At 40.1% G+C, this 25,743-nt stretch overlaps 1 protein-coding gene across 3 annotated transcripts in view; it reads right to left on the bottom strand.

Moving 5' to 3' along the window:
• Positions 1-4,293: 4,293 nt before the first annotated feature.
• Positions 4,294-25,743, bottom strand: part of LOC125101904 (putative uncharacterized protein encoded by LINC00472) — a 91,938-nt gene continuing 70,488 nt past the window's right edge. The window contains exon 4 of one of the 3 annotated variants that reach the window (XM_047732468.1): positions 4,294-4,677. In XM_047732468.1, the coding sequence (XP_047588424.1) occupies positions 4,601-4,677 (77 nt within the window). In that variant the 3' untranslated portion in view covers positions 4,294-4,600. The remainder of the gene's footprint in view (positions 4,678-25,743) is intronic. The other 2 variants (XM_047732471.1, XR_007127965.1) reach the window with 2 other exon arrangements.

Raw genomic sequence — 25,743 nt, 5'->3', positions numbered from 1 at the left:
CATTGATCAGTTCGTTCCTGGGTGTCTGACTTCCTCTCACTTGAAGGTTGCATCATGAGGGAACTTCAGTGAACACTCAGGAAGTTTGGTGCAGCTGCCTGGAGTTTCCAGGGGTGGGGTGTAGTGAGGGAGGACCATGCACTCCCAGCAACATGGGCAGTCTGGAAAGTGGGAGGCAGGGAGACTTTGAAGATGTGAGTAAGTTTTGTATCAGGGATATATCTGAATGTCAGTAGACTGAGAACTATACTGGGATTATCTTATTGAAACCTCATCAAACCCCTATAAGGTAACTGTTATGTGCCTTAATTGACAGATAGGGAAATGTAAATAATAAGTACTGGAACTAGGTTTTCTTTTCTTTTCTTTTTTATTTATTATGTTCAGTTAGCCTACGTATAGTACATCATTCATTTTTGATGTACTGTTCAATGATTCATTAGTTGTGTACAACACCCAGTGTTTATCACAACACATGCCCTGCCTAATACCCATCAGCCGGGTACCCCATCTCCCTCCCCACCCATCCTTCCTTCTGTAACCCTCAGTTTGCTTCCCAGAGTCCAGAGTCTCTCATGGTTTCTCTCCCTCAGCAGAGAAAGACAATTATCACATGGTTTCACTCATATATGGAACATAAAGAATAGTGCAGAGGACTATAAGGGAAGGGAGAGAAAACTGAAAGGACCTAGGTTTTCATGTAGGAAGTCAGACCCTAAAGCTCATGCGTTAACCACTGTACTTTCCTTTTGAAAGCTCTGGACTAGTCCAGAGGGTCTTATTAAAGTGATGAAATTCCAGGGAAATATACAGAGGACTCTCCTGAGAAATACAGTTGGGAATAGGACCACCATTGGAAGCCAGGCCAACCCAGAGGTTTCAGAGTCATGTACCTTCATGGCATATCTGCCTCTTCCTATGATTTCTATTCTTTTTTTTTTCTTTCACTCTGTGAGTCAACCACCTTTCCTCCTTCTTTTTTTTTTTTTTTTTTCCTTTCCTCCTTCTTATTTTTAACTAATGAATAACAGCTTCTGCTCACCTTCCGTCTCTGGCCTCTATGCTAACTCGTGGCATTCTAGCTCTGACTCTATCCTTGGGACATACAATGTCTGTGTCCTGGTTTGCTATTTCTATATTTCTCAGGGAAGCATTGGCCTAACATAGTTTTTAGAGTGTGTTGGAAAATAACCCTATTAAGTTCCTTTAAAAGTGAATTCATTAGACACTATGGGTAGATCACAAGACCCCTGTTTGGGACTTATGGGACCTAAGTATGCCCAGAAGTTCTTAGAAGCAGATTCTGAAGAACATCCACGAATGTGCCAGCCCTGAAACGTTCTTCTTCTTTTCTCCCTTTGTATAACATGGCCTGAAATTCAAGGCCCTTGAAAAGAGGGTGTGATTGGCTGAATGTAATTGATGTACCAGCCCTTAGCTACACCGGGCAATTTTCACAAGGAAATTAGCTGAAGGAGCCTCCAGTGATGCCTCCATTCACTTTACCAACAGGATTGCACATAATAAGGGAGATAATTACCTAGGAGGATATCAGGATGCTGGAAGAAAGCGGGGGATGAATGTTGGGTCAACAAAATAGGACAAATGTCTTCCGTGTGCATCCCATCGTTTCTCTTACCACAGCACACAACACACCATCCGTTGGCCAGTTTATAAATGTTCATAAAACTGTGGCTAGCCTTCATGCATTTCCAAGTAATATCTAAATGACTTTCCAATGATCTATTTTGAATTATTTATGCCTTCACTTTCTTCTGTTTGCACATCCTAGATCTAATCATGGAAAATGACCATATTATAACCATGTATCACACAATACTTTGGCATCATATTTCTTTGTTTGCAAATACTTCTTCAGCATTGATCTTCAGTTTACTACTGTGCCAAGTGCTGGGGGCTAGAGGGGCCCTGGGTAAGATATGATGATTGCTTTCTAGATGCTTAGCATTGCATGTAGAAAACATAATACGAAATAAATAATATAAAATAATAGAATATAAAGCGGTGCCTAATCAAAGATTAAAAGTACATTATGTATGTGGGGGGCTAGCCTGGCCAAGAGCTTCACTTGTGCTGACGTAAGGAGCTACGTGCAATGTGTCATTTAAATCTGGGAGGAAATATTTTTGATCCAGGGAAGAGATTTGTGCTGTGGTCACTAGGTGAGCTTTGCCCAGGCTATGTTACTCTAAATTATAATTTTTGCTATTCGTTTGTTCCAAAAGGTAGGACAGAGATTGATTTAGACTCTCTCTCCTTCCGTGTATAGTACAGAGATTTCGTCCCAGGGTTATTCCCTTGGGCCACAGTCCCTCTGAGCAGCTTTGCAGGGAGGTGCTGCTATTCTGTCCTTTTTTAAAGGCACAGGTCTGACCCTCCTGTCTCCTGCTATCTTTCCACTGCTAATGTCACAAGATGCCTCTGGCAGCATAAATAACTTTATTACAAAGCTGTAAAGTAGAACAAGTTATTAATATTGTATGAATTGCATTCTATTCCTTTTTTTTTTTCCTCTAATGGCGGGGAGATCTTACCATAGTCTAGAAAATATATCCTTGAAACTGCTGAGTAGCATGTTTTGAATGAAATGAGTTAGGAAGCTCCATCACCACTGGAAATTTTGATTGGAAGCTGGTTTTAATAGGTTGAGGTTTCCTTCTGAGATGCTCATTTTCTTCAGGAACTCCATGATTATGGCAGCCTACCTCTCAGTTGTAGCTACAAGGAATTGGATTTTACTGTGCAGCGTACACAGATCGGGATCGATGAGATGACATTCTGAGCATTATCAAGAGGCTTGTGGACTGCTTTGTTGTGAGAGGTAATTGACACTGAAAGCTTTTGAAAATTGAGGTTTACAGGAGTAGGCCCAAGTCAATGATGTTTTGTTTCATCTGAGGTGTTTGAGTAAGACATTAGTTGGCGGGTGCTAATACCACTTTGTGAAGCTCAAGTTTAGGCAAGACATTAACCTCCTCTACAGCAAGCAGAAGTTTTATCCTTTAGAAGGGATAAAAATAAAATTCCCTCCAGATCAGTGCAATTACTCTGTGAGGAACAGAGAAAGAAAGGGATCTGCGGATATCACAAACTGTGCCTCGTTTGATAAAGGTTTATTTATTTCCCTTGGGCCATTAATAACCACATGTTAAATTTTCTCCCTCCTTGATGTCGAGCCTATCCTTGATGGTAAGTTAATTTTTTTAAAGATTTTATTTATTTATTTGACAAAGAACACAAGTAGACAGAGAGGCAGGCAGAGAGAGAGGGGGAAGCAGGCTCCCCACTGAGCAGAGAGTCCATGAGGGACTCCATTCCAGGACCTGAGCCCAAGGCAGAGGCTTAATCCACTGAGCTACTTAGGCCCCCCCATTGTAAGTTAATTTAAAAAACACAACCCTCTGAAAAGACTCAGGATGCTAGGTTCTAGTCCTGAATTTTCTACCAGCTGACATGATTGTCAGCTTTTTTGTCGCAGGGACAGGAAACACTCATATTATTGATTTGCATAATATTGATTTCCCCATGGGGTTTCCTGAGAGTGTGCAATTCCTGACTCACTTCCCCGGGAATAGGCCGACACACTTCCCTCCCACTATCCAAATGTCACTATTTTATTAGTAGCAACAAACTATTGAGATACACTTCCAAACGATTGTGGCCTCCCAGGTATCTTGACATCTGGCTGAGATCTGCGGCACTCCCAGTTCAGCTGACAGAGAGTGAATGGCTTAATTTCTCTGTGCTTTATTTTCCCTACAAGTGGGCCCCTTTCAATTCTGAAATTTTACAAGCACTCTCAGTGAGCAATAACCAAGCCAAACGAGGACTCTTTGTATCTTTATATTGTGCTAACAGAAAACATTGCCTCACTTACTCAGAGTTCTTCCAACACCGAATTCTAAATTTGACAATGGCACAGAGCTGTGATTTAGGCGCTGTTAGGCTCACTGGCATTGGACAGGGTTATGGTTACTCCCTTGAAAACATTCTAACTTCCTTTAATGTGCATGTTGGACCCATTAACCATTCATGCATAATGGAACAAGTATATTATGGTATTAAGTGTTAGTGTGGTAGAAGCATAAAATTTACTTTGCAATTAATTCCAGCCATCAGGGCACAAGCCTGTCAGTTCCATGAGAGCCTGGCCTTTGGTCCGGTCTGTCCGAGGTCTGGCACAGAGGAGACGTCTAACAACATTTGTTGAGTCAACTAACAACTTCTGCAATAATGAGGATATATGAAGTAGCGGTGTCTTTGGTTTTTTTGTATTACTAGACTCTTTTTGCCTGCTTGGGACAGAACCCAGCTTGCCTGAAGGTAAGCATAAAGAAAAGATGCTGTTGTGTGAGCGCTCCTAGAATGGAAGGTGGGTGCCTGTCCTGAGGCGTAGTTCGCAGGGACCCAAATCAAAGACTTACTGTTTCTCCGTCTTGCATCCTTGATTCGTTCCGGCTTCTTCTACAAGGTGACTGATGGCCACAGGTAGCGCCTGGGTTCACATTTCAGTTTTCCCTTCAGAAGGGAGCCACCTTCTTCCTTAGCTTGTTAGGCTCCAGTGTTTTTTACCCAGTTTTTACCCAGTGTTTGTTGCAAAGGTTAGGGGCCGGGCAGGGTTCAGCCGAAGGTCTTTTATCACGGCTTTGTTAGTTCCTGTTGAAAAGCAGATTAAAGAAGGGAAAGCTTTTTAAAAGGATATTTCTTGAACATCTTATTTTAATGAATTAATTTGCCAGTCTTTTGATGTAAAGCCAGGACCTTTTTAAAACAAAAAAACAAAAAAACAAAAAAAACAACAACTCTGGGACTATTGTTTGGAGCTCTACCTTGCTCTTGAAAACACACACACACACACACACACACACACACATCTTCATGCAGCTTTTCAACTGTGATTTCTTTAAAATGAAGAAAAGACTTAAAGATATGTGCAATCAGTCTGAATGTAGAATCCTTCTAAATGTTTAAGATTCCCCCCTCATTGTGTATAGTGCTTTCCCCCATGATTTGTTTGATGTGTGTGTGTGTGTGTGTGTGTGTGTTTAATTCGTCTCTATTTTCCCCCAAACTTTTGGGATACATTGGACAAAAATAGAACTTTAATTTCTGCTGCACTCATTCATTGTTTGTTCAATATCTAATGAAATTACATACTTTTAATAACTATCAAAACGGGCATATACGTGTGGGAATAAACGCAAGTGACTCTCTACTAGTATACAACTCCAAAGGGGCAACTGAAGTACACAGACATTCGCAGAGAGACCACTTTGCCCCTGTTTCGTGTGCCCTCTGCCAGCTGGTCTTGTGAGGAGGGGAAGGAAGAATAGCTCTTGCCAGGGTGATTTGGGTTTACCGAAGGTAACCTCTCGGCCTTTGAGTCCTCACAGAGTATGGAGGAACAGACACACACACAGAAAAACATGTAATATAGCATGCAATGGGTCTAATAAGAAATGTACTGTGAGAGCCAAGAGGAGGGAGTCACTATTTCTGCGGGATCGTAGGTCCGTTGGAGCTGCTTCTTTAGGAACACCAAAGGGGAGAAAGGACATGCTAAGTGCCAAGGCAGTGAGCTGTGAAAGAACAATGCAGAGCAGGTGACCATGTCTAAGTACGGGGGACCTCGGATTATTCGAACTGGAGATATGCCAAAACAAATTTATGAAATTTGTGGTGATTTTAAATGTTTACCTTTCATACATTAAAATCATTAACACACACAAAAAGGGATATTCAAAAGAAATCACAGGATTTATTTAAAAAAAAGTCCAGGTAGTATGGACCTAGATGGGGCATATTAAAAATCGTATGATGAGGGGCGCCTGGGTGGCTCAGTGGGTTAAGCCTCTGCCTTTGGCTCAGGTCATGATCTCAGGATTCTGGGATTGAGCCCTGCATCGGGCTCTCTGCTCAGCGGAGCCTGCTTCCTCCTCTCTCTCTGTCTGCCTCTCTCCTTACTTGTGATCTCAGTCTGTCAAATACATAAATAAAATCTTTTTAAAAAAAATCGTTTGAGGGGCTGCCTGGGTGGCTCAGTGGGTTAAGCCTCTGCCTTCAGCTCAGGTCCTGATCTCAGGGTTCTGGGATCGAGTCCCACATCGGGCTCTCTGCTAGGCGGGGAGCCTGCTTCCTCCTCTCTCTCTCTCTCTCTCTCTCTCTCTCTGCTTGTGATCTCTCTCTCTGTCAAATAAATAAAATCTTTAAAAAAAATCGTTTGACAAACCCTTGAATGATGAATATCTTGTCAGTGTATATATGTGACTCTATGTGTAGTATCATCTGGAGATAATGCAAAAGCTTAACTTTGAAGTGGCTATTTATGTTTCACCATAGCCAAATGGCTTTCCTCCATGCGTGTCTTCTGGCTCATATGCACCTGAAGCGTGGTAAATGAAAGTGATTTCAAATGGAAAATTGCTGGGCATGGATGTGATTTAGCATATCTTTTATTTTTTTTTTTTATTTTTATTTTTTTAAAGATTTTATTTATTTATTTGACAGAGAGAGATCACAAGTAGACAGAGAGGCAGGCAGAGAGAGAGAGAGGGAAGCAGGCTCCCTGCTGAGCAGAGAGCCCGACGCGGGACTCGATCCCAGGACCCTGAGATCATGACCTGAGCCGAAGGCAGCGGCTTAACCCACTGAGCCACCCAGGAGCCCTAGCGTATCTTTTAAAGAACCACATTAACCAAGCAATAATGAAAGATGAGAGAGAAATAATTAAAGCCCTTGAAGCTGTGCTAAAAAGTTAGGAATGAACGTAACAGAGAACACAATAGTTCTCCTCTCTAAGAAAAGCTACTGACTGTCACAAGCCAATATTGTATTTTCCCATTTTTTATATCATTTTCTTATAAGACTGTAATGCTCTCCTAAAAGCATTGAATTATTGTGTACTCATCAGACTGGATAACAAATACTGAAAAATACCCTTAGTTGAGTAACTTGGGATATGGAATGATTTGGCCTTAAAGATAAAATTTTGGCTTAGGTTGAATATGAAAAATGTTCAAGAAAATACTCAACGTAGGAGCTTTGCACAAATTCTGATCTAGATAAAGTATCCTAGACTCTCACAGTTTCTGCTGTTCTTCTGCAAGCTTCCAGCATCATCTTTCACTCTGACATAATCTACAAGGGATTTGGCCAGCTTTGTCTCTCCCTATGGCGCCGTATCTTTACCCTAGCAGGTATGGCTCATGGTGATAGATGTCATGCACAGACAGCATGAACATAAAAAAGGTTGTGGCGTCTCAAAGAAAAGAATAGGCAGAGAGATGCTATCTGTCAAAGAATGTGATGATCAAGTCTATTTTCTCATAGTTGTTAATAACTCCACACTTTCTAAAGAAAAAAAAGGAGTATACTTTTAGAGACATGATCAGGGAGGATACTCCTTAATTGAAGGAAGTATATTTGGCAGTAAGTCATGATGGATTTTTAAGAGTGGTGAACGCTACTATAATGAACACCCATAAGCTGGAAGAAATCATGAGGTAGTTGACAGCTTTTCAAGCATCAGAAGCTATCCTTTTTGCCCTGAGCCATAGTTTGATTCTTTCAGGGCTGGCCACGCACTGACAGGGCTAACATGTTGACTCTTAACACGATTGACTGAACAGATTAAGGGAAATTTAGAAATATGCTTGATATTTCTAGGAATCATGCAAATGTAAAACTGTTCGAAATTTTGGTGTTTTTTTTTTTTTTTTTACTTATTGTGATGAGTTTATTTTCCATATGGAATTAAAAGATCTAATTTAAATGATTAGATTATAGGATTACAATTCAATTATTGATCAATAACATGACAGAATTTAAAAAGCCAGTGCAAAATGGTAGACGGAATAGAGGTAATGAAATGCGAAGGTCAAACTTTTAGACCTTTGCATTAATGATTAGACTCAGATGTCTGAATGGGCCCTGAGGTGATTGTTTGTTTGGCCTTGTTTAAGAGATGCCGTTGTGAGCCAAAGTTTATGTGACCTTTCTCCATTTACAACTTGTCCAGTTTGGAGTTTATGAGTTTCTAGTTCTGCCCAGTTTACAAAAGGGTTAATTGAATTTAAATTAAAAAAAGAAAGAAAAAAAAGAGAAAATGTATCTTCTTTGTTTACTGAACTCATGAAAGGGTCATGAATGGAATGAAATGGAATGGAATGGTGTGAATGGAATTATAAATAAACATCATGTTTCTACTTTTTCTAAGTTGTTTTACTTGAGATAAACTTTACATTGTATTATGTGTGGCTACTGCCATTTATGAACACTAATTTTACAATGTACTAATCTATTTTTTTAAAGATTTTATTTATTTATTTGACAGAGAGAGATCACAAGTAGACAGAGAGGCAGGCAGAGAGAGAGAGGGAAGCAGGCTCCCCGCTGAGCAGAGAGCCCGATGCGGGACTCGATCCCAGGACCCTGAGATCATGACCTGAGCCAAAGGCAGCGGCCCAATCCACTGAGCCACCCAGGCGCCCCATGTACTAATCTATTTTTAAGTGAAGTTCACCAGGGGCAATATTTTTTACTCACAGTAAGAAATTTATATCAATGTATATAAATATAAATGTATAATATAAACATAATATTTATAGAAACATCTCTAGATATTATATAAATATTATTCACATATATTACTTATGTATATAATACATGTATATAAATTATATAAATATACATATGAAATAAAAGTCTCACAAAACAAACTTTATTCTTACTACTAGTAATGCTTTTCGACCACTTTCAGGAACCACTGTGGTGTGTAGGGTTCCCAAATCAGGATGTCAGCACCATCCTGTTAGTCCAATCTCATACAATTCTGCAAAAGAAATGCTGTGCCAGCGAGCAAGAGTAATTCCACTCCAGTGCATGGGGGGAGGGGCCAAGAACACTGCCCTATGATCTATTTTACCTATTATTTCACAATTTGGAAAATGTCTTGTGACTCTCTAGATTGACAATCCACAATCTTTTTTGCCTTTCTCTCTCTTCATATGATGTCCGGGAGGAGAGAATTTGATCAGCTCAGTTTAAATAAAGTGTCTATGCCTGCACTTACCAGCTGCAGACGAAGAGAATAAGATCCTTTTTAAAAAACGTATTTATTTTATTTAAATTCAGTCAGCCAACATATAGTACATCATTATTTTCAGAGGTAGAGTTCAGTTATTTGTCAGTTCCATATACCACCCAGTGCTCACCACATCACATGCCGTCCTTAACGCCTGGCACTCAGTTAGCCCATCCTCTCACCCTCCTCCCCTCCCCCAACCCTCAGTTGGTTTCTCAGAGTCAAGAGTCCCTCTTGGTTTGTCTCCTTTTCTGATTTCTTCCCATTCCATTTTCCCTCCCTTCCCCCATGATCCTCTACACTGTTTCTTATATCCCACATATGAATGAAACCATATGATAATTGTCTTTCTCCGAGTGACTTATTTCGCTCCACATAATCCCCTCCAGTTCCAACCACGTTGATGTACATGGTAAGATTTATCCTTTCTGATGAATGAGTAATATTTCACTGTGAGTGTGTATGTGTGTGTGTGGATAGATAGATAGATGATCGATAGACAGACAGATATCTTCTTTATCCATTCATCTGTCGATGGACATCTCAGCTTTTTCCACAGTTTGGCTATTGTGGAAATTGCTGATAAGAGAATAGGATCCTGTTGCTCCAGGTATGATCATTTTCTATCCCAAACTTTCTGCATCAAGGAACTAATTGCAGCAGGTGGAGATTCTGAGAGTCAAGCAGTCACCCTCGTTAGCATGTTATTTAAGATATCAATACCCTTGGGATTTTGGACCCCTCTTCTAAGTTCCTTCAGGGATCTAGGCCAGGATATGTTGACAAGTAGGGATTATTATCTGATTTTACTGGAGGAGGATCCAAGAAATAAAGGGTGAATGATTTACTCAGAGTTCCAGGGAGACTCCATGGAAGAGACAAGCATAGATCCATGCCTTCTTCTAGTTTATGATGGTGTGTTGCTTGTTCAACACAGTGGGCTTAGAAACATTATTGTCATTACAACTGCTTTGTTCATGTCATTCCTTCAAAAAGGCAAAAACAAAACAAAACAAAACAAAACAAAACTTTACATATTTTCATTAGAATGATGCTCTTCAGAAAGTTATGTTCCCTGCTATGTATTTTATGCAATGTTATAATGGGTTCTTTGATCATTTGCTCTGGTACTCATATAAGTCTAGCAGTCCATAATTTCCTGTGACACTCCCTTTTCCTTTTTATTAGATAGGGAAAACATTTCCCTTCTTTCATCTTTAGACGTGTTTTGTGTGTCCTTTATAATTTCTCAGTAAGATTGAACAGTGGTTCTATGGTGACAGCAGTAAAGCAATTTGCAATCCTTCATAAAGATGCCAGGCAAGTAAAAATTATTACTCTGTGTTAACAAAGTAACGTATGACACCTAATATATTTTACTCTGAACTTCCATGTCCTTAACTCTGGCTTTTTCAGAATTATGTCTATGAAAGTATATTTTTATATATATTTTTTAAGATTTTATTTATTTATTTGACAGAGAGAAATCACAAGTAGGCAGAGAGGCAGGCAGAGAGAGAGGATGAAGCAGGCTCCCTGCTGAGCAGAAAGCCCGATGTGGGGCTCGAACCCAGGACCTGGGATCATGACCTGAGCCGAAGGCAGCGGCTTAACCCACTGAGCCACCCAGGCGCCCCTGAAAGTATATTTTTAAAATGTGCAGTAGACATTGGTCAAACTGGAAGCAAAGATTTTTTTTTTTTCTTTTCTCTTTCTTTTTTAAAAATTTAAAGCCAGCACTGTTATGTTGATGGGCATTCTGGGGAACATTCAGGGCTATTGGTTGAGGACATTGGTACCCCAAGCTGAGAATTCTATAACCCTTTCCAGGTCTCTGTCAGGAACCTGGTATAAAGATTTCTTAGTAAATATATAACACTCAGACAAGAGTCCGCACTTGGTCTAAATCATTATGATGGCCATCTTATACTTGCTGACTATCTCATTAAATCTCTACACTGAAAAATGAAACAAGATGAAACCAGAGAGGGAGACAAACCATAAGAGAGTCTTAATCTCAGGAAACAAACTGAGGGTTGCCCGGGGCGGGGGGGTAGGGATAAGGTGGCTGGGTTGTGGACATTGGGGAGGGTATGTGCTATGGTGAGTGCTGTGAATTGTGTTAAGACTGATGATTCACAGACCTGTAACCCTAAAGCAAATAATACAGTATATGTTAATAACAAAAAAAAACCACCAGAAATAAAGTAATGCTTTAAAAGTGTATGTGTTTGTGCATGTGTGTTTGTGTGTATGTGTGTGTTTCAGAACAGATGTTTTAATTCAGAACATAGATGACTACTTTTTTCAAAAAGAAAAGTATCCAGTAGAGAAAGAAATATAAATAAGGAACTCAGCTAGTGGTCAGGAAGGAACTTAGCCGGAGGTAACAAATCTGTTTTGTGAGAAGTTAGTATCTGATTATCATCAATGTGGGGAAATCTCTGGTTTCGCTTCAAAAGTCTGAGCACAGTTTTTAACACTCCTCTGACGTTTATTCCCACTACCTGGCTCTCACAGAGAGAGCTTCAGAGATTCAGTATTTTCTAAAACTTCCTAGATTTAATTCTCCCCTTCCCCTTGGTGACTGAAAAAGACTTCAACGTATAGACTTCCTGCCCTTCCCACCCCACCCCCGACAAAATCTCCTCTCGTAGTTTTCCAAGAATGAACCTAAGGTGCTTCCTAAAATTATCATTCAATACTACTGAGAAGTCAATGGTACTGAGAAGTCAACGGTACTGAGCAAGACATTTTCTGCCAAGGCAAGGGCAAAATATATTCAAAGAACATTTAAGGGCAGAGGGAGAGAGTCCTGTATCCACCCCGTCTTAAGCCTTTGCTGCTCATGGATTTACTCTTCCTTCAGGGAAACTTGTTCTCCCCTCCAAGGACCTGCTTGTTCCAGCCTAACAGTGGACTGTAGGGCTGTTCTGTGGATCTGCTAGTTTTCTCTGCAGAAGCTTTCCTCTTCCCATTTAAAGGGCTGTTTGTTTATTAGAGAGAGGGAGTGAGAGGGGAGGGGGCAGAGAATCTCAAGCCGACTCCGAGGTGAATACAGAGCCTGACGTGGAGCCTGAGTTCATGACTCTGGGATCATGATCTGAGCAGAAACCAAGAGTCAGATGCTTCACCGACAGAGCCACCCTGATGCCCCTTTTTCACATTTAAAATGAGCATAGAAACAGCGAACAGCATAAGCCCACATGGGGAAGAATTCAGAATGCCTGCTAACGTTGCTAGTAGCGGAACACAGAAGTCTGGGGTGTCTAGGAAGATTGTTTATCCCAACTTACCACAAACATTCCACTAGATTCAGGGGTAAAGTGATTACTTTCCTGCAGAGAACTCTCTGGTGTTTCAGTGACACATACTTGATTGTTCCCCAGGGTGGGGCAGGAATATCTCCCTTAGGAAGCCATTACTTCCAGGTTGAGCTATCAACAAACCATTTCCTGTCTTTGGTCTAATTAAACTATACATATTTGGGGGGGTATAAAATAGAGATGCTGACATGTCAGCATTTATGCTGCTGACACAAATGTTCTGTGCATAGTTGATGTTAATGGTGCTGACATAAACCTTCTCCTTGAGAACAGATGCTAGAGAGGCTTTTTTTGCTATCTTCCAGATTGACTTTAAGCATTGTCTGGGCTAAGAGTTGAAGCTTCTACTACTGATATTCAGTCCTCTACTATGATAGATTAACCTATTGATTATTCAATTACTTCCTTCTTTTATGCCAATAACTACTTAAATTAGAGCATGACTTCTTTTAAAGTTCAGGATTAGAAGAAGAATGCAGTACTGATTATCTTTGTGCCAGTGTCTTAGTTTGCAGGGCTTTATTAAAGATGACATTTAGTTCCAGGTAGCAAATAGAGGCATGATTGTTTATTGTGTAAAATAACTTACATTGTAATACAGATTTCATGTTAATAGGACTTTTGAAGTGTTGCATTACTGAGAGTTGCCACTGGTGAGAATTTTCTAGATGATTGTGATGAAAGCTGTAGATCTTCTTCAGGGTGAATTACATACACACTCAATATAATACAGACAAATTCAGGGAGTTCAGGAACTCCTAAAGCTGCTTATGAACCCAAGGTTCAGAACCTCCTTCATTGGTTCCACTGGTGAGAGATGGCATTTGCCACCTACATTTGGGGATACAGTATCCCCAAGAAGTCTTTCAAAAGATGGGTGCCTGGGTGGTTCAGCCGCTTAAGTGCCTTCCTTTGGCTCAGGTCATGATCCCAGGATCCTGGGATCGAGTCTCGCATCAAGTCCCACATCAGGGTCTCTGCTTATCAGGGAGCCTTGCCTCTTCCTCTGCCCTTTCCCCTGGTTTCTGTGCTCTATCTCTCTCTCTTGCAAAAATAAAAAAAAATAAATCTTAAAAAAGAGATCACATCTTTGTATCTTTAGGGTAAGTGACTCTTAATCTCACAAAACAAACTGAGGGTTGATGGGGGGAGGGGGGTTGGGAGGGAGGGTGGGGTTATGGATATTGGGGAGGGTATGTGCTATGGTGAGTGCTGTGAAGTGTGTAAACCTGGCGATTCGCAGACCTGTACCCCTGGGGATAAAAATATATGTTTATAAAAAATAAAATTTAAAGTAAGACTTAAAAAAAAAAGATCACATCTTTATCCATAGTATCTTTTTATAATATTGATACTCAAGAATTTTGTGAGTTATGCTCTACTGACTATTGGAGGTGAATGAGTTCAAGTGCTCCAAAAAGCTAGTGTCAAGGCAGGATGAGAGGTGCCAAAGATTCACTGGGAGGAAATGCCAGTGAAGGATAAAAGAGGAGGGAGCAGGGGTTGGTAGGTGACCCTCCCCGCCTGGAAACTGACCTGACACCTGGAAAGAATCTCAGATCCCAGTGCTGTTCTAAAAAGTCTCATCCAGGCCAACTAGGAGTCCCGGAGCAGTTTGCCCATTAGAAGAGTTGAGCACGGGGCTGGCTGGCCTGTCTCTCGCAGCTCTGCCTGCCGCAGCCCTGCCTGGGAGAAGCCTGGGGGAAGCGGGGCCTGGCCTTGAGTGCTGCCGCAGACTCAGAGATGCAGCGCCTGGAGGCCATGGGGCAAACATGGTCCCCACGCAGGAACTCTTAAAAGGGGGTCTAGGCAGTGGTCTTCATGGGCACCACATGGAGATAAGAGGGTCTTTGTAAGTACAGAAGTGCAGGTTCTTCTCTTTTCTCCCACTTCCTACGTTTTGATAGCTGTTACTCTTTGGCCAGGATGACTCTGCCAGCCAAAGTGTACACAGGAACAGGTGATGTGATATCGTAAACTTGTGACTTGGTTTCTTGCCTCCCTATAACACCGTAGCTGTGGAAATTGTTCAGTAAGGGGCTGGGGTGGGCAAGATCATAATCTGCAGAGGTTAAATACATCACCTTTTTACCATGACATTCACCTTTAGTCCCGGGGCATTCAGCAACAACATTCCTGTTAAATAGGAAGGGACTGTAGAATTAAAAATTGCTGTTGAAGTGTAGAGCCCAGGATACTCACAGAGTTTGACAGAAGCCATGCTAAATCCAGGGTCTCTGTGGTCTCAGTGGGATTCGGTCCAAAGATTGATGTCCAGTTTTTTCTTTTTACCTCCCTCCCCCAACCAACCCGGTGGCCTCTCCGAGGGCCCTTTTGTTTCACTTCGACAAAAGACTCGTGGAGTCTTCCCTTCCCTAACCTGTAGAGCAGAGCTGAGCTCCTCTCCCAGAGGACTGTGTTCTCCAGGGGAGGGAGCTATACTGGAAGTGGGCTGGCAGGGAGACGAGGGCAAAGAGACAAGGGGAAACGCTAAAGAGAGGTCCTCTGTGGTAGGAAAGTGAAATGCTCCCAGGACTTGGGAATTTTTGAAAATTCATTCACTCACCAAACAGATAGTCATGGGATAGTTACTTTGTTTCAGACACTGTTCTAAGTGCTTGGGACATATAAGAGAACAAAATAAAAATCCCTGCCTTTTGGTAGCTTACATTCTAGCAGGGAGACTTTAATATGCATGTGAACAAAATACATAAATCAATTATATCTAGATAAATATATTTCTATAAAGCACGGCTTTTCTTAAAATTGCTTTTCAGCAACAATTGCTTCATCTGCTATTACCAGAAGCGGAAGTCTCTTCCCTTTGTTTTCTTTGCCCCTTTTAGGTTCTTTCATCTTGGCTTCCTGTTTCTTCCTCAGGGAAGGAAATACTTCCTTCCAGAAGTCCATCAAATATAACTTCCAGAAAGTCACTGACAGAGTAAAATGTCCCTGCCTATATTGTTTAGTGAATATTTTTTTTATCTCTGCGAAGTCTGCTTTTTAACTCGATCTTAATACATTTCCCAAAACCAGTTCAGAAAATACATCGAAAACACAATTGGTTAAAACCAAATTGAAACTGGCAGGTCTTCAGTTCTAAAATCAATGGCATGAACGCACCGAAGGCCGGCCTGGCACTGGATGAAGGCAGCCACAAGTCTCACTGATGATGATCTAAAATCCACAGATCTCCTCAGCAATAAATAGAGAACGGGCCAATAAAAAGTACTCACCTGCGAGGAAGGCTACATTAAACAACACAACCTGCAATCTAGAGAGACCAGAGGGAGCCATGTGAGAATGACTTTGAGTGTGTAGGACTCACAGTTAAACCCTGACCCTATTTCCAGGCCCAGTCCTAGATCAGTGAAGCATACACAGTTCCAGCTGGATTTAAGGGGAGTCTTTCTGCTTTGTTTTTTTCTCTTTCTTTGCTTTTCTTTCTTTCTTTCTTCCTTTTCTTTTTCTTTTTTTTTAAAGATTTTATTTATTTGACAGACAGAGATCACAGGTAGGCAGAGAAGCAGGCAGAGAGAGAGGGGGAAGCAGGCTCCCTGCTGAGCAGAGAGCCCGATGTGGGGCTTGATCCCAGGACCCTGAGATCATGAGCTGAGCCGAAGGCAGAGGCTTAATCCACTGAGCCACCCAGGAACCCCTCTTTTTTCTTTTCTTTCTTCCTTTCTTTTTCTCTTTCTCTTTGTGGAAGGGACTATTTAAGATCTTCTGGGTTCATCTTTAGGAAAAAACCAAAACTGAGAGGATTCATATTTAGAATTAAATGATACACTTTAAAAGACAGTATGAATGAATCATCAAACTGTTTCCTCAACCTAACTCCAGGCCCATACGTAGATTCTATTTCTAATTTTCTAAAGAAACAAAAATTATCTTAGTAGCTGTGGGCGGTTGACTTTAATGAAGCTCCATTAAGCCAACATTCAATTAAAAGACAATGTAGGTCACAACCAGAAATCATTTACAGATTATATAGAAACATCCCTTGTCCTGGTTATGACCAACATTCTCAAGAGCAGGTCATACTCCTGTCTTCCGTCCCTCTCTAGCTCCATCCTGGCGCCATCTTTGCTCTGCTGTTTGGTGAGGCTGCTCTCTTACACAGTGACTCTCCATCACTCCATCTCTGGCTCATTGTCAACGTTCTGAACTTTGACCTCCCCTGCTCTTAAAATGGCTCTTTTCTTGGCTTCTGGGACACTCAGTTTCCTTAGATCACTTCATTTGGCTTCTCACAGATTCCTTCATTGCTGTCCTCCTTTTCTTTTTTTTTTTTTTTTAAGATTTTATTTATTTATTTGACAGAGAGATCACAAGTAGGCAGAGAGGCTGACAGAGAGAGAGGAGGAAGCAGGCTCCCCACTGAGCAGAGAGCCTGATGTGGGGCTCAATCCCAGGATCCTGAGATCATGACCCGAGCCGAAGGCAGAGGCTTTTACCCACTGAACCACCCACGTGCCCCACACTGCCATCCTTCTTTTCTTCATTTCTTAGATAGAGGCAGAAGCCCCAGATCCAATCATTGGTGCCCTTCCCATCAATGGCATCCACTCCATAGTTTCCACTGCTGTGCTATAAGCCCTGAACTTCTCTTAAAGCCTCAGCTCCAGATTTGAATATACAACTACCTGGTAAGCACCTTAAAATGAGTGCACATCAAGTTCAAAGTCTGAAACAGTAATTCATTTTCTGTCCCCTTCCTGATCTCCATATATTTTCAGGATCATCTCTTTTTGTTCTCTCTGTCTCTTGGGCAGGAAAACTTGGTCAGATCAACTTTGAGTCCTTTTTCTCTCTCTTTCCCTACATTTAATCACTGGGCAACTTGAAACTATTCTATTTTCATAATTGTGAATTTCCATTCCCAATGCTACTTCCCATCATTAGGCTCATATGAGACTTTCTGTCTGGCTTATTATAATAGCCTTTTAACTGGAATCCTTTCTCTCTCTCCCCTTCTTTCTTTAAGAAATACTGATCTAGTCCTTATACTGTGCAAACGTTGTGCTGGAAGCTTGGGAAACAAACGCAGAGAGCAGGCTCCCTCTGTGAGGAGCTCACAAAGCAGCGGGAAAGAAGGATGTGAATGATACTCATACTCACTTCCACATACTCTGATGAGCACGCACACATGGATGGTGTGTAGGTGGCCCAGAGAGAGCGGGGCGGATTCTTTTTTCAGGAAGTGGGCAGAGGGCCTTACCAAAGGGGTTAACAGAGAAGGTAGCTTTGCAGCTGAGAAGTGGGGAAGGATAGGATTTCACCGAATGGAGGGTCACGAGGAAGGGCATTCTGGGCCAAGGTAACAATGTGCACAAACTCACAGAGACCTCAAGGTGTGTGGTATGTTTAGCAGTCTGATGTCACTGGAATGCAGATGGTGAGTTGGGCTGGACTGTGAAGTGCCTTGAATGAGGTGTATGGGTTTTGTCCTACAGATATTTTGGAACTGTTGCTTTCACATCCCACATGTAACTAAATATGAAATTCTGAGTGGAACCAATAGACTGATGTGTAAATCTAATCTACTTTCTCCAATGTCACCTACTCTGTCTTATTTCTGCCCTTATTCTTGGGGGCTCTCAGCGAAGTTCCCCTTTATAAGAATGAGAACACTTCCTTATCCAATCCTCAGTATATGATTATCTTTTTCTTTTCTTATAGAAAACAAATGGGATTTGGCAATATATGACAATATCAGGATCTATGTGCAAATTTCCTAGAAGAAAATCTATACACACACACAAACACACATACATATTTTTTTTCATTAAATTTTCACTACAGTTCTGTGAGAAATGTCCCTCTCTAGAAATTTTGCTTGCCTATTGTTTTTGGCTACTACAGAATGGAGAAATGTTTCCTCATTGGTCTAGCCTCAAAAAACATTATGAGTGGCTCATGATTCCTGCCACTCATTCCTGCCCTAAGGGATATAATGAAAGGATAGAACACTTGTTCCTGAACCTGATATGAATAGGGAGCAAAGCCCCTTAGATCTGGCTTTTTTAGAAGGAGTAAGCCATTCCTCCTTGGTGGGTCCCAGGCTGCTCAGAATTTTATAGTACTCCACTTTAAGTAGGTAGAAGAATGCCAACACAAGGCTGCTGGTATCCATTACTGCCCTGAGTAGAAAATAAATTGAACTGCAGAACAATCCTTCATCTAATTTCAAAATGTCCCTTGGTGTTTGAAAATCTGTTTATTATTTATTATACAGAATCAGAGTAGGCCAATCTTAGAAAAGGGAACATCCCTAATTTTGGAGAGATTTTTATTTTATTTTATTTATTTATTTTTTAAGATTTTTATTTATTTATTTGACACAGAGAGAGATCACAAGGAGGTAGAGAGACAGGCAGAGAGAGAGGATAAGCAGGCTCCCTGCCGAGCAGAGAGCCCTATTTGGGACTCGAGCCCAGGACCTGGGATCATGACCTGAGTCGAAGGCAGAAGCTTAACCCACTGAGCCACCCAGGCACCCCTTGGAGAGATTTTTAAACAGGCTCTCAGTATGCCTCACCCAGATCATTGTTCTGTAAACCGGCTATCTCCTTGCTTGCTGTCCTTCTTCTGTTTATTTTACATTCTATTCTCTGATTTTGCTGTTTTAAGTGCATATCTTCCACTTCATGTTTAAACATTCCAGTGTACTTGTTGTTGCTTATGGAATAAAGTCCAAAATAGTTTGGTTTGGCATACCTCTCTCCAACCTCACCAGCCATCTTGATTCAACAACAACAACATATGAAAGTTCTAGGAATAACACCCAACATATGCAGGAACTGTATAATTTGTGCCTCTATCATGCATTCTTGATGCAGTTAAGAGTTTGTTATGCTAAACAACCCACTCGGGAGCCTATAGATTGATTTCTGAAAGTCCCTAAATCTCCTGAAATGAATCTTACTCATTTTGAGTAAGAAATATATTAGAGCATTTTCTCAGGAGGATAAGCTCCACGGATCTTCTGTAAGATTTTTAAGTGTGTCTTTACAATCTCATGGTTAACATGGTAAATCTTTTGAGAGCCTGGGCACTCAATAATCAAATATGATAGAATGATATACAAAATAAGAAGTATGACAGTGTTTTAGTCGGATCATCAAGTACAGAACCTCATAATATAGAAACACGGAAGCCCAGGGAATTAGAATAACTTGCCTGGGATTATTTGCACACTGAATAATAGAATTTAGATTTAATGGTGCATTATCTTCTCTATTGTTTGCTGTTTCATATATTTATGTTACCTTTTTCAACTATAGTAGAATAGAAGCTGCTTGAAGGCAGAAGCCTTGTCTTGAGGTGATGATGATGATATGATGATGATGATGATGATGATAAAGATAAGTTTGGAGGAAACTGATTAAATAACATGACTAAGTAAGTTTGGAGGAAACTGATTAAATAACATGACTAAGGGCACAGGCTAATTGTTAATAAGCACAGAACCAAGATGTAAGAAATATATAGTGTTACATATTGCTACTTCTTACATATTTAGAAAGTCTACCGCTTAAAAATCTGGTTAATGAGAGTTTATTTATTTAATTCAAGTACATTCAATATACCAGGCAATTTCCAAGTGAATGTGAGGTTTTTTAGAATGAAATACTCTTGAAATGTTAGAATCATGGATTTGCAGATCGGAGAATCCTTCTGTTTTTCATGTTACTCAGTTGATTTATGGATGATTAAAGAAAGAAACTGCCCTTTACCTGAGATATCTTTTATCAGGCTATGGGAAGCAGAGGAACTTGCTTTACATTTTTGTTTAACCTTTACCAGGTATTTCAAATCCTTTCATTGTCTGCTTTACTGATTTATAAAAGGGTATAGAAGAGGTTTTACTTTGTTAGAGAGCTAAAGTGCCCTCTCCTGGTTATTTTCTGTCATTACAGTCAAATATCAGTTAAAATACTTGATTTACTAGAAAAGTTACCCTTAGAGAAACAAAAGCCATAAATTCATTCTGATAAAACTAAATTAAAACTATTGATTCTAATTATAAAAAAGGAAATTATAACTGACTAAGTGTTTCTGAAGCACTTACACATTTTATTATTTGATCTGCAAAGAAAATTCCAAATACTTGCCTTAATCATTCTTTTGTCACTTATGTTTTGACCTTAAAAATGCAAATTCTACTTTATAAAGAACACTTTCAACTTTTAGCATTGGTTTTAATTTATTTTAGATAGCTGAATTTTTTTTATGTTGACTAACACCTTTTTTAAAAGCATAAGTCCAATAGATATATTTCCAAATGAAATGTTCAGAAGCACAAAATAACTGAGGAGGGCCAATCCTGATTTTATTAATGCAATTAACTAAATTTTTTAAAATATATCATATATATGATATATATATATATATATTATAACCATGAAGCCATATATATATATATATATATTTTTTTTTTATTATTAATTTTATTTTTTACAAACATATATTTTTATCCCCAGGGGTACAGGTCTGTGAATCACCAGGTTTACACACTTCACAGCACTCACCATAGCACATACCCTCCCCAGTGTCCATAATCCCACCCCCCTCCCAAACCCCCTCCCCCCATCAACCCTCAGTTTGTTTTGTGAGATTAAGAGTCACTTATGGTTTGTCTCCCTCCCAATTCCATCTTGTTTCATTTACTCTTCTCCTACCCCCTTAACCCCCATATTGCATCTCCTCTCCCTCATATCAGGGAGATCATATGATAGTTGTCTTTCTCCGATTGACTTATTTCGCTAAGCATGATACCCTCTAGTTCCATCCACGTCGTCGCAAATGGCAAGATTTCATTTCTTTTGATGGCTGCATAGTATTCCATTGTGTATATATACCACATCTTCTTTATCCATTCGTCTGTTGATGGACATCTAGGTTCTTTCCATAGTTTGGCTATTGTAGACGTTGCTGCTATAAACATTCAGGTGCACGTGCCCCTTCGGATCACTACGTTTGTATCTTTAGGGTAAATACCCAGCAGTGCAATTGCTGGGTCATAGGGTAGTTCTATTTTCAACATTTTGAGGAACCTCCATGCTGTTTTCCAGAGTGGTTGCACCAGCTTGCATTCCCACCAACAGTGTAGGAGGGTTCCCCTTTCTCCGCATCCTCGCCAGCATCTGTCATTTCCTGACTTGTTAATTTTAGCCATTCTGACTGGTGTGAGGTGATATCTCATGGTGGTTTTGATTTGTATTTCCCTGATGCCGAGTGATATGGAGCACTTTTTCATGTGTCTGTTGGCCATCTGGATGTCTTCTTTGCAGAATTGTCTGTTCATGTCCTCTGCCCATTTCTTGATTGGATTATTTGTTCTTTGGGTGTTGAGTTTGCTAAGTTCTTTATAGATTTTGGACACTAGCCCTTTATCTGATATGTCATTTGCAAATATCTTCTCCCATTCTGTCAGTTGTCTTTTGGTTTTGTTAACTGTTTCCTTTGCTGTGCAAAAGCTTTTGATCTTGATAAAATCCCAAAAGTTCATTTTTGCCCTTGCTTCCCTTGCTTTTAGCGATGTTCCTAGGAAGATGTTGCTGTGGCTGAGGTCGAAGAGGTTGTTGCCTGTGTTCTCCTCAAGAATTTTGATGGATTCCTTTCTCACATTGAGATCCTTCATCCATTTTGAGTCTATTTTCGTGTGTGGTGTAAGGAAATGATCCAATTTCTTTTTTCTGCATGTGGCTGTCCAATTTTCCCAACACCATTTATTGAAGAGGCTGTCTTTTTTCCATTGGACATTCTTTCCTGCTTTGTCGAAGATGAGTTGACCATAGAGTTGAGGGTCCATTTCTGGGCTCTCTATTCTGTTCCATTGATCTATGTGTCTGTTTTTGTGCCAGTACCATGCTGTCTTGATGATGACAGCTTTGTACTAGAGCTTGAAGTCCGGAATTGTGATGCCACCAACTTTGGCTTTCTTTTTCCATATTCCTTTGGCTATTCGAGGTCTTTTCTGGTTCCGTATAAATTTTAGGATTATTTGTTCCATTTCTTTGAAAAAAATGGATGGTACTTTGATAGGAATTGCATTAAATGTGTAGATTGCTTTAGGTAGCATAGACATTTTCACAATATTTATTCTTCCAATCCAGGAGCATGGAACATTTTTCCATTTCTTTGTGTCTTCCTCAATTTCTTTCATGAGTACTTTATAGTTTTCTGTGTATAGATTCTTAGTCTCTTTGGTTAGGTTTATTCCTAGGTATCTTATAGTTTTGGGTGCAATTGTAAATGGGATGGACTCCTTAATTTCTCTTTCTTCTGTCTTGTTGTAGGTGTAGAGAAATGCAACTGATTTCTGTGCATTGATTTTATATCCTGACACTTTACTGAATTCCTGTACAAGTTCTAGCAGTTTTGGAGTGGAGTCTTTTGGGTTTTCCACATAGAGTATCATATCATCTGCAAAGAGTGATAGTTTGACTTCTTCTGTGCCGATTTGGATGCCTTTAATTTCCTTTTGTTGTCTGATTGCTGAGGCTAGGACTTCTAGTACTATGTTGAATAGCAGTGGTGATAACGGACATCCCTGCCGTGTTCCTAACCTTAGCGGGAAAGCTTTCAGTTTTTCTCCATTGAGAATGATATTTGCGGTGGGTTTGTCATAGATGGCTTTGATAATATTGAGGTATGTGCCGTCTATCCCTACACCTTGAAGAGTTTTGATCAGGAAGGGATGCTGTACTTTGTCAAATGCTTTTTCAGCATCTATGGAGAGGATCATATGGTTCTTGTTCTTTCTTTTATTAATGTGTTGTATCACATTGATTGATTTGCGGATGTTGAACCAGCCTTGCAGCCCTGGAATAAATCCCACTTGGTCGTGGTGAATAATCCTTTTAATGTACTGTTGAATCCTATTGGCTAGTATTTTGGCGAGAATTTTTGCATCTGTGTTCATCAAGGATATTGGTCTGTAGTTCTCTTTTTTGATGGGATCCTTGTCTGGTTTTGGGATCAAGGTGATGCTGGCCTCATAAAATGAGTTTGGAAGTTTTCCTTCCATTTCTATTTTTTGGAACAGTTTCAGGAGAATAGGAATTAGTTCTTCTTTAAATGTTTGGTAGAATTCCCCCCGGGAAGCCATCTGGCCCTGGGCTTTTGTTTGTTTGGAGATTTTTGATGACTGTTTCAATCTCCTAACTGCTTATGGGTCTGTTGAGGCTTTCTATTTCTTCCTGGTTCAGTTGTGGTAGTTTATATGTCTCTAGGAATGCATCCATTTCTTCCAGATTGGCAAATTTATTGGCGTAGAGTTGCTCATAGTATGTTCTTATAATTGTCTGTATTTCTTTAGTGTTCGTTGTGATCTCTCCTCTTTCATTCATGATTTTATTTATTTGGGTCCTCTCTCTTTTCTTTTTGATCAGTCTGGCCAGGGGTTTATCAATCTTATTAATTCTTTCAAAGAACCAGCTCCTAGTTTCGTTGATTTGTTCTATTGTTTTTTTGGTTTCTATTTCATTGATTTCTGCTCTGATCTTTATGATTTCTCTTCTCCTGCTGGGTTTAGGGTTTCTTTCTTGTTCTTTCTCCAGCTCCTTTAGGTGTAGGGTTAGGTTGTGTACCTGAGACCTTTCTTGTTTCTTGAGAAAGGCTTGTACAGCTATATATTTTCCTCTCAGGACTGCCTTTGTTGTGTCCCACAGATTCTGAACCGTTGTGTTTTCATTATCATTTGTTTCCATGAATTTTTTCAATTCTTCTTTAATTTCCTGGTTGACCCATTCATTCTTTAGAAGGATGCTGTTTAATCTCCATGTATTTGGGTTCTTTCCAAATTTCCTCTTGTGATTGAGTTCTAGCTTCAGAGCATTGTGGTCTGAAAATATGCAGGGAATGATTCCAATCTTTTGGATTGGACCTGATTGGTTGAGACCTGATTTAGGACCAAGAATGTGATCTATTCTGGAGAATGTTCCATGTGCACTAGAGAAGAATGTGTATTCTGTTGCTTTGGGATGAAAAATTCTGAATATATCTGTGATGTCCATGTGGTCCAGTGTGTCATTTAAGGCCTTGATTTCCTTGTTGATCTTTTGCTTGGATGATCTGCCCATTTCAGTGAGGGGAGTGTTAAAGTCCCCTACTATTATTGTATTATTGTCGATATGTTTCTTTGATTTTGTTATTAATTGGTTTATATAGTTGGCTGCTCCCACGTTAGGGGCATAGATATTTAAAATTGTTAGATCTTCTTGTTGGATAGTTCCTTTGAGTATGATATAGTGTCCTTCCTCATCTCTTATTGTAGTCTTTGGCTTAAAATCTAATTGATCTGATATAAGGATTGCCACTCCTGCTTTCTTCTGATGTCCATTAGCATGGTAAATTCTTTTCCACCCCCTCACTTTAAATCTGGAGGTGTCTTCAGGTTGAAGATGAGTTTCTTTTAGGCAACATATAGATGGGTTTTGTTTTTTTATCCATTGTGATACCCTGTGTCTTTTGATTGGGGCATTTAGCCCATTAACATTCAGGGTAAGTATTGAGAGATATGAATTTAGTGCCATTGTATTGCCTGTAAGGTGACTGTTATTGTATATTGTCTCTGTTTCTTTCTGATCTACTACTTTTAGGCTCTCTCTTTGCTTAGAGGACCCCTTTCAATATTTCCTGTAGAGCTGGTTTGGTGTTTGCAAATTCTTTCAGTTTTTGTTTGTCCTGGAAGCTTTTAATCTCTCCTTCTATTTTCAATGATAGCCTCGCTGGATATAGTATTCTTGGCTGCATGTTTTTCTCGTTTAGTACTCTGAATATATCATGCCAGCTCTTTCTGGCCTGCCAGGTCTCTGTGGATAAGTCTGCTGCCAATCTAATATTTTTACCATTGTACGTTACAGACTTCTTTTCCCGGGCTGCTTTCAGGATCTTCTCTTTGTCACTAAGACTTGTCAATTTTACTATTAGGTGACGGGGTGTGGACCTATTCTTATTGATCTTGAGGGGGGTTCTCTGAACTTCCTGGATTTTGATGCTTGTTCCCTTTGCCATATTGGGGAAATTCTTTCCAATAATTCTCTCCAATATACCTTCTGCTCCCCTCTCTGTTTCCTCTTCTTCTGGAATCCCAATTATTCTAATGTTGTTTCATCTGATGGTGTCACTTATCTCTCGAATTCTCCCCTCGTGATCCAGTAGCTGTTTGTCCCTCTTTTGCTCAGCTTCTTTATTCTCTGTCATTTGGTCTTCTATATCGCTAATTCTTTCTTCTGCCTCATTTATCCTAGCCGTCAGAGCCTCCATTTTTGTTTGTACCTCATTAATAGCTTTTTTGATTTCAAC

Source organism: Lutra lutra, chromosome 6, assembly GCF_902655055.1.
Source record: "Lutra lutra chromosome 6, mLutLut1.2, whole genome shotgun sequence".
NCBI classification, from domain to species: Eukaryota; Metazoa; Chordata; class Mammalia; order Carnivora; family Mustelidae; genus Lutra; species Lutra lutra.
Note: the sequence above shows the minus strand (reverse complement) of the source record. Positions and strands in the feature narration are given on the sequence as shown.